Source organism: Mastigoproctus giganteus, chromosome 5 (assembly GCF_048544385.1).
Source record: "Mastigoproctus giganteus isolate SK-2022 chromosome 5, ASM4854438v1, whole genome shotgun sequence".
In the NCBI taxonomy this organism is placed as follows: Eukaryota; Metazoa; Arthropoda; class Arachnida; order Uropygi; family Thelyphonidae; genus Mastigoproctus; species Mastigoproctus giganteus.
Genome location: NC_143579.1, coordinates 185,786,399 through 185,800,379, shown reverse-complemented (window position 1 = coordinate 185,800,379; position 13,981 = coordinate 185,786,399). Strand labels below are relative to the sequence as shown.

Sequence of the window (13,981 nt, the reverse complement as noted above, 5' to 3'; positions counted from 1 at the left end):
GTAGCAAGGGGATGCAATGTAGAATGAATGAAAGACAAAATGAATAGACTGGGCACTGAGTGAAAGAGTGAATTAGGAATTATGGTAAAAGAAAATAAATGGCAGTTTTGGTGAAAGAAAGAGTGACCTAGTGAGGGAAAGAGAGAGTGAATGAGTGTTATAGTGAATGGGAATGAGTGGAATAGCAAATGTAATTGGCCGAAAGAATACAAAGTTAATAATAACTTGTATTACTTTATATATACTAACAAACATTTACTAATAACACAAACCCTATCACTGCATTCTTCCCTGGCCTGCACCACAACTGAATAATAATAATAAGTTCCCAGAAAGTGCAGTGCAGAAAGCAAGAGTCAAACAAATGAACTGAAAGCCAGAAGAATGAATGAGAGTGCAAGTGTGTGAGAAAAAGAACACAAACCATAAATGCTACAGTTAAGTACACACTAACCCTAGTTTTAATTAGCATTTAAATTTACATTACACACCATTGCATCCTCCCTGGTGTATGAGAAAAATATGAATGAGCGAAAAAAAAAATAAATAAATAAAATATATATATATATATATAACCAAACGGAGAAAAAAATTATAAACTATAAGAAAAATGTATAAAAATATAATGCAAGTAGAGTGGGAATGCAGATTACGGATGAATGAAGTAAATATGTGTTTCTCCCCCCCCACTGCTAGCTAACATATCCTACCCCCAGAACAAGATGGACAGCTTGACCATCCTACTGGATTCGACACTTACATGGACCTGACAAAGACATACTGTAGATCCACTGCCAACATGCCATTTGGCGATCTGAACTGGGTACTCTAACCCAGTTTCCTTTAAAACCCCATCCTCAGGTGGGGGAGGAAATGGATCTGTCTCCTCCCATCCCTGCCCCCATACTTAGCCTGGTGGGGCTCATCCTCACTGACCTCTTTGGGGATGTCTACTCTATCGTCCCCATCCTTTTACCTGTTTCTCCCCACTCCAACCAAACTGATCGAGTACACCCCCTAACAATGCTGCCAAATTCTAATCAACATCCAAATTCTACCGCTTTCTTGTAAATCTCTTTTGGCCAAATTCTAGTCCCCCCCCTTTTATATATATAGGCCTTGCCACTGAAATCCTTGGAAATTAGGTGGTGGGGCCTGCCAGAGTACTTAAATATTCTACTGGGTGCCTGACCTGTCTCCTCATGGAAAAGTGTGGGCAACGGTTGGTCCCAATAGGGGCCCAACAGCTAAATGGTCAGAGAAACAACAGAACATAACACTACACAACAAACTGCCCCCACACACTTTTAAATCTCTGACCTCCACAGAGTTCTGTGTCACACATACAAAGAATACAACGCAGAGATGGGGGGGGAACCCCCTGGTGCTGTCACACAACTAATACACTTTACACTTATTTCACTGGCCAAAATGCAGTCCATCCTACTCAAGGGACATCTCGATTCCAGGAGACCACCGCATATTAAAATACGGGGCAGGACCATCAAACTCAATATCTTGGTGTGATCCTTGACAAGAACCTGACATACCTTCCTCATTTAAATTACCTGCAGCGGAAAATCAGAAACTATGCTGCGATGGTTGCCAGGATAACCCATCGGGACTGGGGACTGAAAAAGTGTACTCTGGCATTATTTTGCAAGGCAGTTTTTATTTCTGCCATCACCTATGCTTCAGGTGTATGGTACCACAAGTCATCCATAGTAATCAACCAATGCAAGCTGGACACTATCCAATGCTCAATACTTCTCAGCATAACATGTGCCTGCAATACCGTCAGCACACCTGCACTTCAGGTTCTGGCAGGTACCCTTTCCCTTGACCTGGAGGTGGCATACACTGGAATACTCTTCCAGCATAGCAGAGGAAAACCTGCAACATATCAGGATTATACCATGGACCCTTTCAGCAACCTCCGTAGCCGAGTGGTCAGGAGCAGGAGTGCATACCACACGCTCCTTGAGTAGACCGGGGTTCAAGCCCCTGACTGCTGAATACGGTCGATCTGCCAACCCGCACTGGACCAGCGTGGCAGATTATGGTCCATTTCCCTCAGAATGAATTGTTGACGAGGCTTCCATCCTGCAGTGGGTTGATAATGGCTGCACTTTACCTTTTTTTTTTACCTTTCAGAAACTATCATGCTGAAAAGGTATGTCAGACAATCCATTTAGAGCAAATCTGGCACACAAGGTGGGTTCTGTCAACCAAAGGTGAGGTAACCCAGAAATTCATCTTGGATGTCCATAAAGTCTACAACTACCTGGTTCTTCCCAGGATTATTCACCACATATCTTCTCACCAGACATGATGCCATAAGAAGTAAGCTTACCCTCTTGGGTATGGCAAATAATACACTGTACACCTGTGGCACCCAAGAGACCTGGGACCACCTGCTACATGACTGTGACCTATACAACGACCTCAGAGGCAACCTCATTACTTGGCTTCAATTCATTCCGAAGAACCAGGAACACCTTCTTTAGAAGATGACTAGACTTATCATGCATTCCCCAAGTTTGTACAGGAACTATTCACCAGGCGAAAGACCCTCCTGCCTCTGCCTGATCAAATCTAAAACAACCCCATACCATTACCGAGGACAAACTGACTGACCTGAAGGCACAAATGACTGCTGATGGGTGGGACAGAAGCACAGGGCCAATGGCTTTAGACCCAGTGATCAAAATGGACCCTTCCAATTAGATTCACTCCATATGATAGAACTCCCACTAGATGCAGGACCAAACATCATTGACAAATGACTCGACCTGACTTGAAAACAAATTCACTGGACGGGATTCCTCCTATGGACAAATTCCCACCTGAATTTCCCTACCCAAACTTCAACTGGATGGATGACTAAACACCACTGAAAAATGACTCGACCTGACTTGATACTATTTCACCGGACGGGATTCCTCCCATGGACAAACTTCAAACTTAATTCCTCTACCGAATCTCAACTGCCAGGGTTCTTCAGTTCCACTGTCTGGAATGTGGACTAGGCTCCAAACCAACCATGTCTGACATATGACGGGTATGACTGCACTTCTTGGATGGGACCTGGCTGTCGCAGGAATGACACTACTAGGATTGGACATGTAGATGTCAAGGATGTAGTCCCAGGAATGACTACTAACTTGACAAAGCAGCCCCAAGCTGCACATAGGCCTCATTGGTGATCTGGGCTGGCACCTTTGCGCAGTTCCCTTTTACTCTCAAGTTTCCTGGTGTTGGGAAAGGTGACGGCCCTCCTTGCCACCCCTCTTTTCCTTCTGGTGAGGCATGGGCATGCCCCACTGACTACCTGGGGTCACCTTTTCTATTGTCCCCATCTTTCTGCCTTCCCTCAGTCTTCAGTCTCCCTCCTCTGTCTGTACACTAGTGTACATCCTATACATCCAAATTTATTTATGACAAAATTCAACTGCACTCACCATATTTGGCATTTCCAACTCTAGCATTATCTCCCTTTTTTTTTTTTAACATAGGCCCTAGCCACTGAAAACTAGGTGGCAGGGCCTGCCAGAGTAAAAAATTTCAAACTACTGGGTACCTGGTCTGCCTCTGCAGGGCCAAGTGTGGGCAACGTTGGGCCTCAGTAGAAATCCAGCTGCTAAATGGCCAAATGAACAACGATACACAACACTACACATATACGAAATCCATACACTTTTAAATCTCTGGCCTTCCCAGCGAACTGGTACACCTACAATGAAAGCAACACGGAGATGGGGGAAGCGCCTTGTGCCGTTTGACACTAAACACACTTTACACTTATCCCAACCTTCTGCTCTGTGGTCGTTTTCTCATGATGATACAATGCCAGTGCCACCAGAAACTTATGGACTTGACTCTAATTCAGGATCGGAAAAGGAGTCTCCAGAAGATGCAGAACCCAAAATGGGTACAGATCCAAACTTTTCAACTCTTGATACTGCGAAGCTGTATCTAATCACTCAGGCAGAGAATGATTTGGTCAGAGATTTGGACCTCTCCAAAACCAAGGGCTCAATTACTAGGATCATGGCTTCAGCAATGGAATATTATTGAAAAGAGTGTCAAGGTGTCTTTATATAGGAAGAGGCAATCTAACATAATGACCTATTACTCCATGGATGGTGCTTTGATTTATTGTAACAATGTCCAGAAATTAATGAAAGAGTTACGTATGGAGCACATCCCCGAGCAGTTGAGGCTTTCATTGATTCATCCAAGGTCGGTTTGAAAGCAATTTTACTCCATAATGGAAATAAGCTATCCACCCCCTAAGTAAAAATTCAGTAATAACAAAGACCCCCAAGAGCAATACGCTTCAAGTTAATATATTTTATAAACAATTTTTTTTTAGAAAATGTATCCAATTATGATTTTCAATGCATATTAAAAAAAATTGAATGAACACTAACACTTACTGCATGTCTAATGTGAAGGATATGGTTGATGTGCTTTTAGAAGAGAGGAAATATTGGGTTTGTGATTTGTTAGTTTTAATCTTAGATCTCCATTATTTTCGAGATCTAGTTGCTTTCTCTGTTTAGTTAAAATACTATTATCATGGCTAAATTCGGCTTCTACCATATATGAACTAAGAAAGGTCAATAATAAAGGCTCGACAGTTTTATACAGTTTGAGGTAGTTTTCAATAATATTTTTACTTTTCCAAAATCCCCTGAAACTTTCTTTTGAGTGCAGTGATTTAGCTTCCAGGTTCATCTTTATTTGAATAATTTCCTTTTGCAAATTCAGATCCAAATCGTCCCTATCACCCTCTGTATGAAATGGAGACATAATCCATTCTGGAACTTACATATCTTCAAGCTCCTTGAATCTATTTTTTAAATCCTCTTTTAAGTGTTCGAGGTGAGCTACATAATAAATATGTTGGCATCTGAAAAATTTTCTTCGGCTTCTTGTTCTAAAGATGACATATTTGGAAAGAAGTGAAAATTATTTCTACAACCCAGTGAAGTTTTGAAGAGCATTAACTTTTCTTGAAATCCCAAAATAATTGTACAACTCTGTATAATTGTCTTTGCCTTGCAATTTTTTTTTTGTGCTTCATTGAATCTTGAAAATATATTAGCAAGGTAAAAGTTTGGTGGTTTTTACACTGACTAAATTTATCAGCAAATAATTGATCATGCTCAGACAGAAATTTCCCCACTGAGTTATAAAGTTCTGCAAGTCTTTTGCAAATAGTTACCTTTTGACAACCATCTTACTTCTGTATGAAGGAGCAGTTGGTTGAAATTTTCATAATTTTTTTCACATAGCATAGCAAACAGTCGGCTGTTAAGAGCATTTGTTTTTATTTTATTTATTATTACCTTAATACAAATTTGCAAAGCAGCACGTAATTCTTCACTAATGTTTTTTGCAACAAGGTGTTGTCTGTGTAAAACACAATGTACTGTTTGTATTTTAGGATTTTCTTTTTTAGCTAAAGCTAAAAATCCTCTGTACTTACCAACCATAGGTGGAGCCCCATCTGTTGCAATTGCGGTTATATTACTAAAGAGAATGTCGTACTTTTCAAAATATTCATGCACACATCTAAAAATTGTTTCACCTTTGGAATCAGTTTTTAAAGATTTGGCAAAAAGGAATTCATCAATTACTGCTTTTTTACTCATACTCTAATACCATACAAATGACATTAAAATATTTATACTTCCAAATGTTGGCTCATCTAATTGCATAGCAAACATAACCTCCTTCAGCTCTGAATTTACTGTTATTTGGACATCATTTGCCATCTCAGCAATCCTCTGTTGCACTGTATTATTATGAAGTGGAATACTCCTTAAAACTGGATTAGCATCCTTTTTCATAACTGACTCTATTACTCCGTAGCCTAGTGGTCAGGCGCGCAGGTGCACAAGTTTTTTTTTAGTAGTTGTTGGCGCATTGGCTTCTGTGGCCATAGTGCACCTCCAAAGGTTTTTGCAGTATTTTGATCCAAGCCCGAAGCTGGATTCGAACCCGCGATCTTTGGGTTACCAGGCAGGCACTTTACCCACCCGGCTAGGTGCACAAGTACACATGCCTTGAGTGACCGGGGTTCAAGCCCGCGACTGTTGAATATGGTGCTGTTTCTTGTATTCTGTCTATCTTGTGAACTCCTCTGACCATTTAGTCATCCTGGAATATAAACAGAAAATTAAATTTAAATTTTTTAATTTTATTCTGACTCTATTACTATTTTTATAGAGGGTAAAATTACTTCTTCACCAAGAGTATGTGGCTTTCCTTTCTTTGCAATTAGGAGAGCAATATCATACAATGCTTGTAGTCCACCACTGGCTGCCGGTACTGCAGATGATTTTATAAAGGGCTTAAGCATTGTACGATTTAAAAATTTTTCCTTCATTGTCTTGAAATATTCAAGGTCTTTGTCGCTTTTATCATTATGCTGTTTTATTAAATGTTCTTTCATTTTTGAAGGTTTCATAGCATCATTACTTAAATGTTTTCTCACATAAAAGACACACTGGTTCTGTTTCATTACTGGGAGAAGGCACAAACGTGAAATGTTCTACTGAATATTGATGACACTTCTTTTTTGTGTCAGACATGATCATTAGAAGTTTTTTGTAAGAAATTATTTCAACACAACTTGAACTCTTACTAAAATAATTTTAATAAGAAACTATTAAAACAAAATGAATAATCCACTCCTAAACACTGCAGAACGAAAATATCTACTGACACTAGAAATAGCACTGAAGTTTGACAACAGCAATGGCAGTAAAACGAAAAATGAGCACGACAACTAGAATGAAAATCTGCGTGAACACTAACTAAAACAATTTATTTATGTTTTCAAGGGCACACAGTGATTGTCACCTCACGTCGTGTCACTCAGAGAGAAAGAACCCTTCCCCCCCAGTGCCATTTGACTGTAAACAGACTGTTCAGTGTAAACTGTGAAGTTGGTCGTAGGAGACACATTACTACCACACTATGTTATATATGTGTTGGTCTCTTTGGGGAAAGATGAAGAAAAATGAATTGCCATACTTCAGATTTTGAAGAAGATTTAGAAAATGATTTTCTTATACACAGGCAATGGATACAGAACATAAACTGGAAGAGAACAGAAAAAGGTGAATTCCATCATTTACTGCAGGACTTAGAAGAAGATGAAAATCATTTTAAGATGTATTTACGGATGAATAAAGAAAGTAGAATTTAATTTCCAATATAATCTAATTAAGGATGACATACAAGGGCAAAATATGCAATTTCAAAATTCAGTCAGCAGTAAGGAAAAATTAGTTTTATGTTTAAGGAAAGTTGAAATACTGTAAGTTTAATTTGGAATAAGGATTTATTCACAATACAAAACACATTTTTTTAAAATTAAATTTAATAACAAAAACAACTTCACAATGCTAAAAATTGAACTTGTTAGAAATTGTTGAGATGTACAAACTGAAATGATCGACTTGTTCCTCCTCTAAATTTGTAAATTGTAATACTGTTGGTCTGTTTTCCTCCTTTGGCCATCTTTGAGTGTCTATGTGACTGGACATGTTTCTATTACCATTTCCTCTATTTTCTTCTGTCAGCATGCGAAATTTTCTGCTCGAACAGAAAACTGTGAACTCGTGAGGATGTGAATCGGCCTTGAAAGCCAACGTGCTATCTTGTGACTACAGCCATTAACAACAGTTTGTCCCTGACCAATAAACAAAATGGGAAATGTAGCATACTCTCTCTCTCATACATTTCACATTTGACTTGTTTCCATGTAACTTCACATGAGGTGACAATAGTGTGATTCCACCCTAAGTCACTTGGCTGACTGTCCGAGTTAACAACTTGTTTTGTATACTAATTCTAGATTTCTAGAATTACATTTGTGAGGAAATAGTTTCCTTAAAGACCCCTAAAATAATCTTACCAACCCCCAGTGCCTTTATTAGGAACTAAAGACCCCCGGGGGTCGCTACTGACCACTTTGGGAATCCCTGATCTATACCATTGGCCCATGCAGTTCACATGAAGGAAACATACGAGAATACAGGTTCTTTTGCAAAAAAACCTGTCAAGGATACAAATGGAATATCTGTGCTGACCTAAAAGTGGTAGTTTTGCTAATTGGGTTGCAAGGTGGATACACTAAATACTGTTGTTTTTTATGCGAGTGGGACAGCTGAGTGAAGGACTGCCACTACAGGGCAAAAAAATGGCCAGACCGTTCAGAAATTACACTAGGTCAGAAAAATGTAGCACATCCTCCTTTGGTGGATAAGTCAAAAATCTGTTTACCTAGATTTGATTTTACAAAAATCAAATCTAGCTTTGATAAAATATTTGTGAAAGCGATTGACAAAAAAGGAAAAGGATTTTTCCTGTTTGAGACAAAAGTATTAGTAGTAGTAGTGGCACACAATGCAAGAAAGTAAGTGTATGAACTTATGCAACATCAGCCAAAAAAAAAAAAATTACAAAACAATTCCCTCTAAATGTTTGTCCAGTTCCTCCTTAAATTTATTTAACCTATCAACTTCCACGCCAGATGGAAGTTTGTTCCAGCAATTAACTACCCGCTGGCTAAAGGCAAATTTCTGCACATCTATTCTATCATTTAAGTTTATTTGAATCAGTGAGCCCAAGATAAAAAAGCAAATTTTTGTGGGTCCTCAAATAAAAATGCTATTCCCAGATGAGGAATTCACTAAAAAATTAAATGCTACAGAAGTAAGAGCCTGGAAAGCATTTGAAAATGTCTGCCAAAACTTTTTAGGCAATGAGAAATCACAATTACAGTGAAATTGTGGATGAGCCAATTTTAGCATACAGAGAATTGGAATGCAACATGTCATTAAAGCTTCATTTCCTACATTGCCATTTAGTGTTTTGCTGAAAACTTGGATGGTCTCCGATGAACACGGCGATAGGTTTCACCAATATATTTCTCAAATGGAAAAAAAGATACCAGGGAAAATGGAGTCCAAACATGTTTGCAGACTGTTAGATTTTCATGTGGAAGACACCAATGGATAAATAAGTGTTTTATCAGAAAAACATTTTTTAAATAGAATACGGTTAATAGAACCATTGTTCAATATTTAATACTGTATGTAACATTTTATTAAAATATATCAAATCTTTTTTTTTTTTTTTTTTTTTTTAACAAAAAACGTAGTTTTTGATTTAATCCCTTCCCCCTTAAAAGTGGTGGCTGTTAGAGTCAAATCTACAAAAATTACCCTAAATTTTAACAGGGAGTGAAAAAAAGTTTTTTTTTTTTTTTTTTTTTTTGTTTGCCAACTAGTGTTATTGCCTCTGCCAGTTCCTTGGTCAGCTGATAACAATGATCAGTATATCCAGGATAGTAAGCAATAGCATCATAAGAGAGTGATTAACCCACCATTGATTAATCAGTTATGTCCAGCAAATCCCCACCTTAACACCAAAAACCTAATTATTTTGTAATTTTATATAGTGATTGTAGTTCTTTCCTGAAAAAAAAATTTAACAAATTATATTATTATTTTTTAATTTATATTTTAGTACCAAACAAATTCATGCATACACCCATTCCCAGACTAACATAATTTGGTTTAACATGGTTTTTAAAGTAGGACTGGTTTTCAACTAACATAACTGGTCATTTGGTTTAGCATGATTTCTCTATGATCATAGAAAGTGTATTAAGCATTATGCTTCTCCCACTATGCATATTTGTTCATGCTGCTTTGTTAGCTTGTGACATCCCACAATGCAGTATGCTTTTTGCTTTCTTTATCCACTGTCATGCTGCTAACATGGCCACTCAGACTCCCAGTGATCATGTGATTTAACTTGTTAATTTGGGTAATTTTACAGTATATTCAACCTCAAATGTAATCAGGGGTTGTAAAGATCAGAAGTGTGTGGTAATGGGAGTAAGAATATAGAATGCTAGAGCAAAAACTAAATGTAAAGTTAAGTGCTATGAGAATAATGAATGAGCATGTGATATTCATGATACAGCTGTACAGTGAAGCAGAATTATAAACTGTCGGCACCAACAGTGAGAAGATTAAGGCAATCTGTGCAAGTGTCACTTCTTTAGGTGCAAACCAGTCGTCCCAGAGTCCACAGTCATGGAAAGAATGTCTGTGATTTGGATAGAAAATCTGAGCAATTCGTCAACTAACTCTTTGCTATAAGAGTAAAGCAGATGTTTAACATCAGTGAGATGGTCATTTTTGAAAAGGATCCACAAGTGCAAACATCTGAAATGACAAGCAAAAAGAACTAGGATTTAAGGCGGCAAAGAATCATGTGATGTTAAAAGAAATGCAAACAGTAGCAAAATGTTGAAACCCTGTAAAGAAGCTTTTATTCTTCTGTTGGGTAAAAGCTTCTTTACTTTAAGATCACAGGAGGCATTGAGTGGGGAAGTGTGTTTGGTATCCTAGGAGGTGATTTACTGAGATCATCAGTACATGAGTTAGAAGAAAAGTAGGGTGCTAATAAGTCAGCTTTAGCTTTAGTTGAGGATGTACTAGACCCACTGGGTTGTAACAGAGTTAGAAGTAGAGATGGACAAAGGGTTGTAACCAGTACTTTTGGTCAGTGTCCAAAAAGACTTGACTACCCTTGATGAATAAGAAGTTTTTTACTCTTATAATTTATTCCTGTTTATAACTGAATTTTGATTGATTAATAATCGCTTTACAACTGTTGCAAGCTTTAGTGTAGGCAAAAAATGAAGCTGGAGATTTGGATACAAGTGAATACTTGTAAGAGCAACATTGAAATCTGTGGTAGAAGAGAGTGAAACGTATATATAAAAAAAGAGACATATATAAAACAGGCTTCAAAGAATATGTTGGCATTTCATGCACTTTAAAAGAAATAAGATAAGAAATCTAATCTTGTGCAACTGTATATTTGTTGTGAATATTTAGTTAATAGGAATTAAGAAAACTAAATAATTCAATGTAGCCTCAATTGAAATGAAAATTAAAAAAATAAATAAATAAATAAAATGACAAACTGCAGTGACTCAGTTTTTGTTTCAGGTGATCATGATGTTTTAAAGAAGTTAAACTGACTTAACTTTCTAACTTTATATGCCAAGGTGACTAAGACTATGGGTCAACAGTGTTTGCACCTGTAAACAGACCCAACTGAAAATAGACACAATTTAAGTGTCTATTCACGATTGGGCTTCTGTTTTTCAGGATGAAAAACCAAATGAATTTATCCATGCAGCTTCAACAGAGACTGACTTGGCCGTGGCGTGAAACTAGCTAATAAAAATTTCCCGTCCTGATAAGGATAAGAAATATTTCTCGACTTTAGCTGGTTAGTTATTGAAACCTAGAAGCCTTTGTGGCAGTCTAATTGCTAGTAGCAACTAGACTGCCATAGAGGCTTTATATCATTTTGAAAACCATACGAATTCTTAAAGGATTTTTCACTGGAGACTTAAGTTAGATGGTCTTGGGCAGTGGTGTAAAAGTTCTCCCTGGGATTATTCTGGATTTTTAATCATACAAACAGACAAATTGGTTCAAGAAAACACAATTTACAACATCAAACACACTGGTACTGATATTAGGATTAGCTACAGAAATGGATGACTATGAAATAGTATTTTTTACAAACAGTTGTAGTTAAATGATGATGTTGATTTTTGTATAGTATTCTGAATTTTTTTTATATTTATTTTTCAGATGGTGAAATATCTTTTAAACAAACTTAAATTTTATAATAAGACTGCAGTGCCACCTGGCAACAAGCCTCCAGATCCTAGATCATATCCTCGGTATCATGGATATGCTTGGGTGAACTGGATGGATTTTGTTTAATTATGATAACAGATAAAAATATTAATATGAGTAACTGTGTAGTGAAAGATAATCTTTATTCATTAAGTATTTGTTAGTTTATACTGATAGTCATTTCCATTTAATAAAGCTCAGGATTTCATAACAAGAGAACTTAATTCTTTAAGTGAGTAATTTTAGATTTCACTTTTTACATGCAGATAATTAAGCAACAACAATATGTAATAGTCTGCTTTTTTCTGTGTGTGTGTTATGTCGTTTTTGATGTTGCTTTTTTTTTTTTTTTTTTTTTTTACAAAAAATGACATTACACACACAGAAAAAATGCAGATTATTACATATTGTTGTTGACAACTCAAAAAAATAATTATCATTTTTTTTCATGCCATTTGAAATGATAGTTGCATAATTCAACCTGAGCAGTGAATAAAAACAGTCAAATTGATTTATATAACTAATATAAAACCAAAATCTGAAGCAAAACAGATTTTGTTGCTTCCAATGTTTAATATTTCTTCTAGTCCTGATTGTACCATCTAATGGTAGAAAATTTAGAGTTGGTTGGTTGTATACAACCAACTCTAATTAAATTTTCTTTCTTGTTATTCTAAAATTTTTCGATATAAGAATTCTTTCCCAATATAACTTTTAGTAATTGTTGCTATTCTGATCCATTCTTTGGGTTTGTTGTGTTTTATTTTTGAATATTTTTATTCTTTTTGTTTTGCTGTTTGTGTTAGCTATAATGAATTAAGACTCGGTGATATAGCAATAAACATTCTAGTTTGCCATTTATTATGTAAACACAATTGATCCTTGGCACTAGCCATAAGCACAAACAGAATAATAAAATGCATCCTGAACTCCATTTAACCCAGCAGTTGTGATTTCCTGAATTGTAACAAACATAGTGACATGACCCTGAGGTGTCAACTTTCTTTTTACTGTATTTTTCAGACCATAAGAGACGCTTTTTTCTTTGAAAAAATATTGCCCAAAATTCCCATGCATCTTATGGACTGAGGTATATGAGAAGCATGCAGTGATGTTTTTATCTCTACAGTGTAGCTACAGAGAAAGAGAAAAAGTATGGTCAAAATGATCAGATGGCCTAAAAATGGTAGTGTTTTTAGCATATGACCATTTCAAGTCATATATATTTCTTTGCGACTTGAATATAAATATTTTTCAAGGAAGCAACAAACAAAAAAGGATGGTTACTAAATTAAACACTGAGTTAGCTATAATTCCAGAAGCCCTTAACCAGAAGCCAATTAGACACATCAATTAACAAACCCTTTAAAGCATTAATGTATGAGGAGCGGACATACCAAATCATGTTTTCAAACCAACAGAAAGAATGAAGTACCAACAATTTCACAAGTATGGGAATAGGTGCAAAATTCATAGGAGTTAGTGAAACATGAGCAAGTTGCCACCTTTGGAGAAATTAGGAATCAGCAGTGTTGGATGTAACTGAAGATGTTACACTCTAAAGCAGTGGTTTTCAAATGGAGTGCCGCAACAACATTCCAGGGGTGCTACGTAATTTGCGTTTAAGTTACTTAAAATTATTTTTTTAAAAAATTTATATATATTTATTTAAAGGTACATCCTTATCTTACCTATGTGAGTTAGAATTTCTGTGCTTATCACTATAAAACCTAACAAGAGGGAAAGACCACAATTGATTGATGAAGAAACGAGAGCATATCTCTCTAATATTCCATCTAATATCAAAAAAAAAAAAAAAAAAAAAAAAAATCTGTGAATCACACCAAGCACAAATATCTCACTGAAAACTAAACCATGTGTTTAAATACCTTCCATTGTATGATTTCTTTTTAATTTTGTGATGATCTATAATTGATGTTTATTTCGCACCTCTACATAAAGAATAAAATTATTATATAAGTATATATAATTTGTATTATGAATGGTAATTTTGTTTATAATTATATTATTATAATAACTATCATATAACAGATTTTTTAATATTATATATATATATATTAATAAGTTACACAGACAGCTTAAAGCAAAAGGAAAATATGGCTGAAATATACAGGGTGTCTCAAAAATATTGGTACAAACATTTAGGGGAGGTAGGTAACATCTAAAGGAATGTGAATTGCAAAGGAACCCATAACCGGAAACGTCAC

General features: G+C 36.2%; 1 protein-coding gene across 1 annotated transcript in view; it reads left to right on the top strand.

Moving 5' to 3' along the window:
• The window catches only part of LOC150085928 (arylsulfatase B-like), a 143,810-nt gene extending 131,970 nt beyond the window's left edge, over positions 1 to 11,840 (top strand). The window contains exon 10 of the mRNA XM_090374744.1: positions 11,706 to 11,840. Within this exon, the coding sequence (XP_090230870.1) occupies positions 11,706 to 11,840 (135 nt within the window). The remainder of the gene's footprint in view (positions 1 to 11,705) is intronic.
• The last annotated feature ends 2,141 nt before the right edge of the window (positions 11,841 to 13,981 follow it).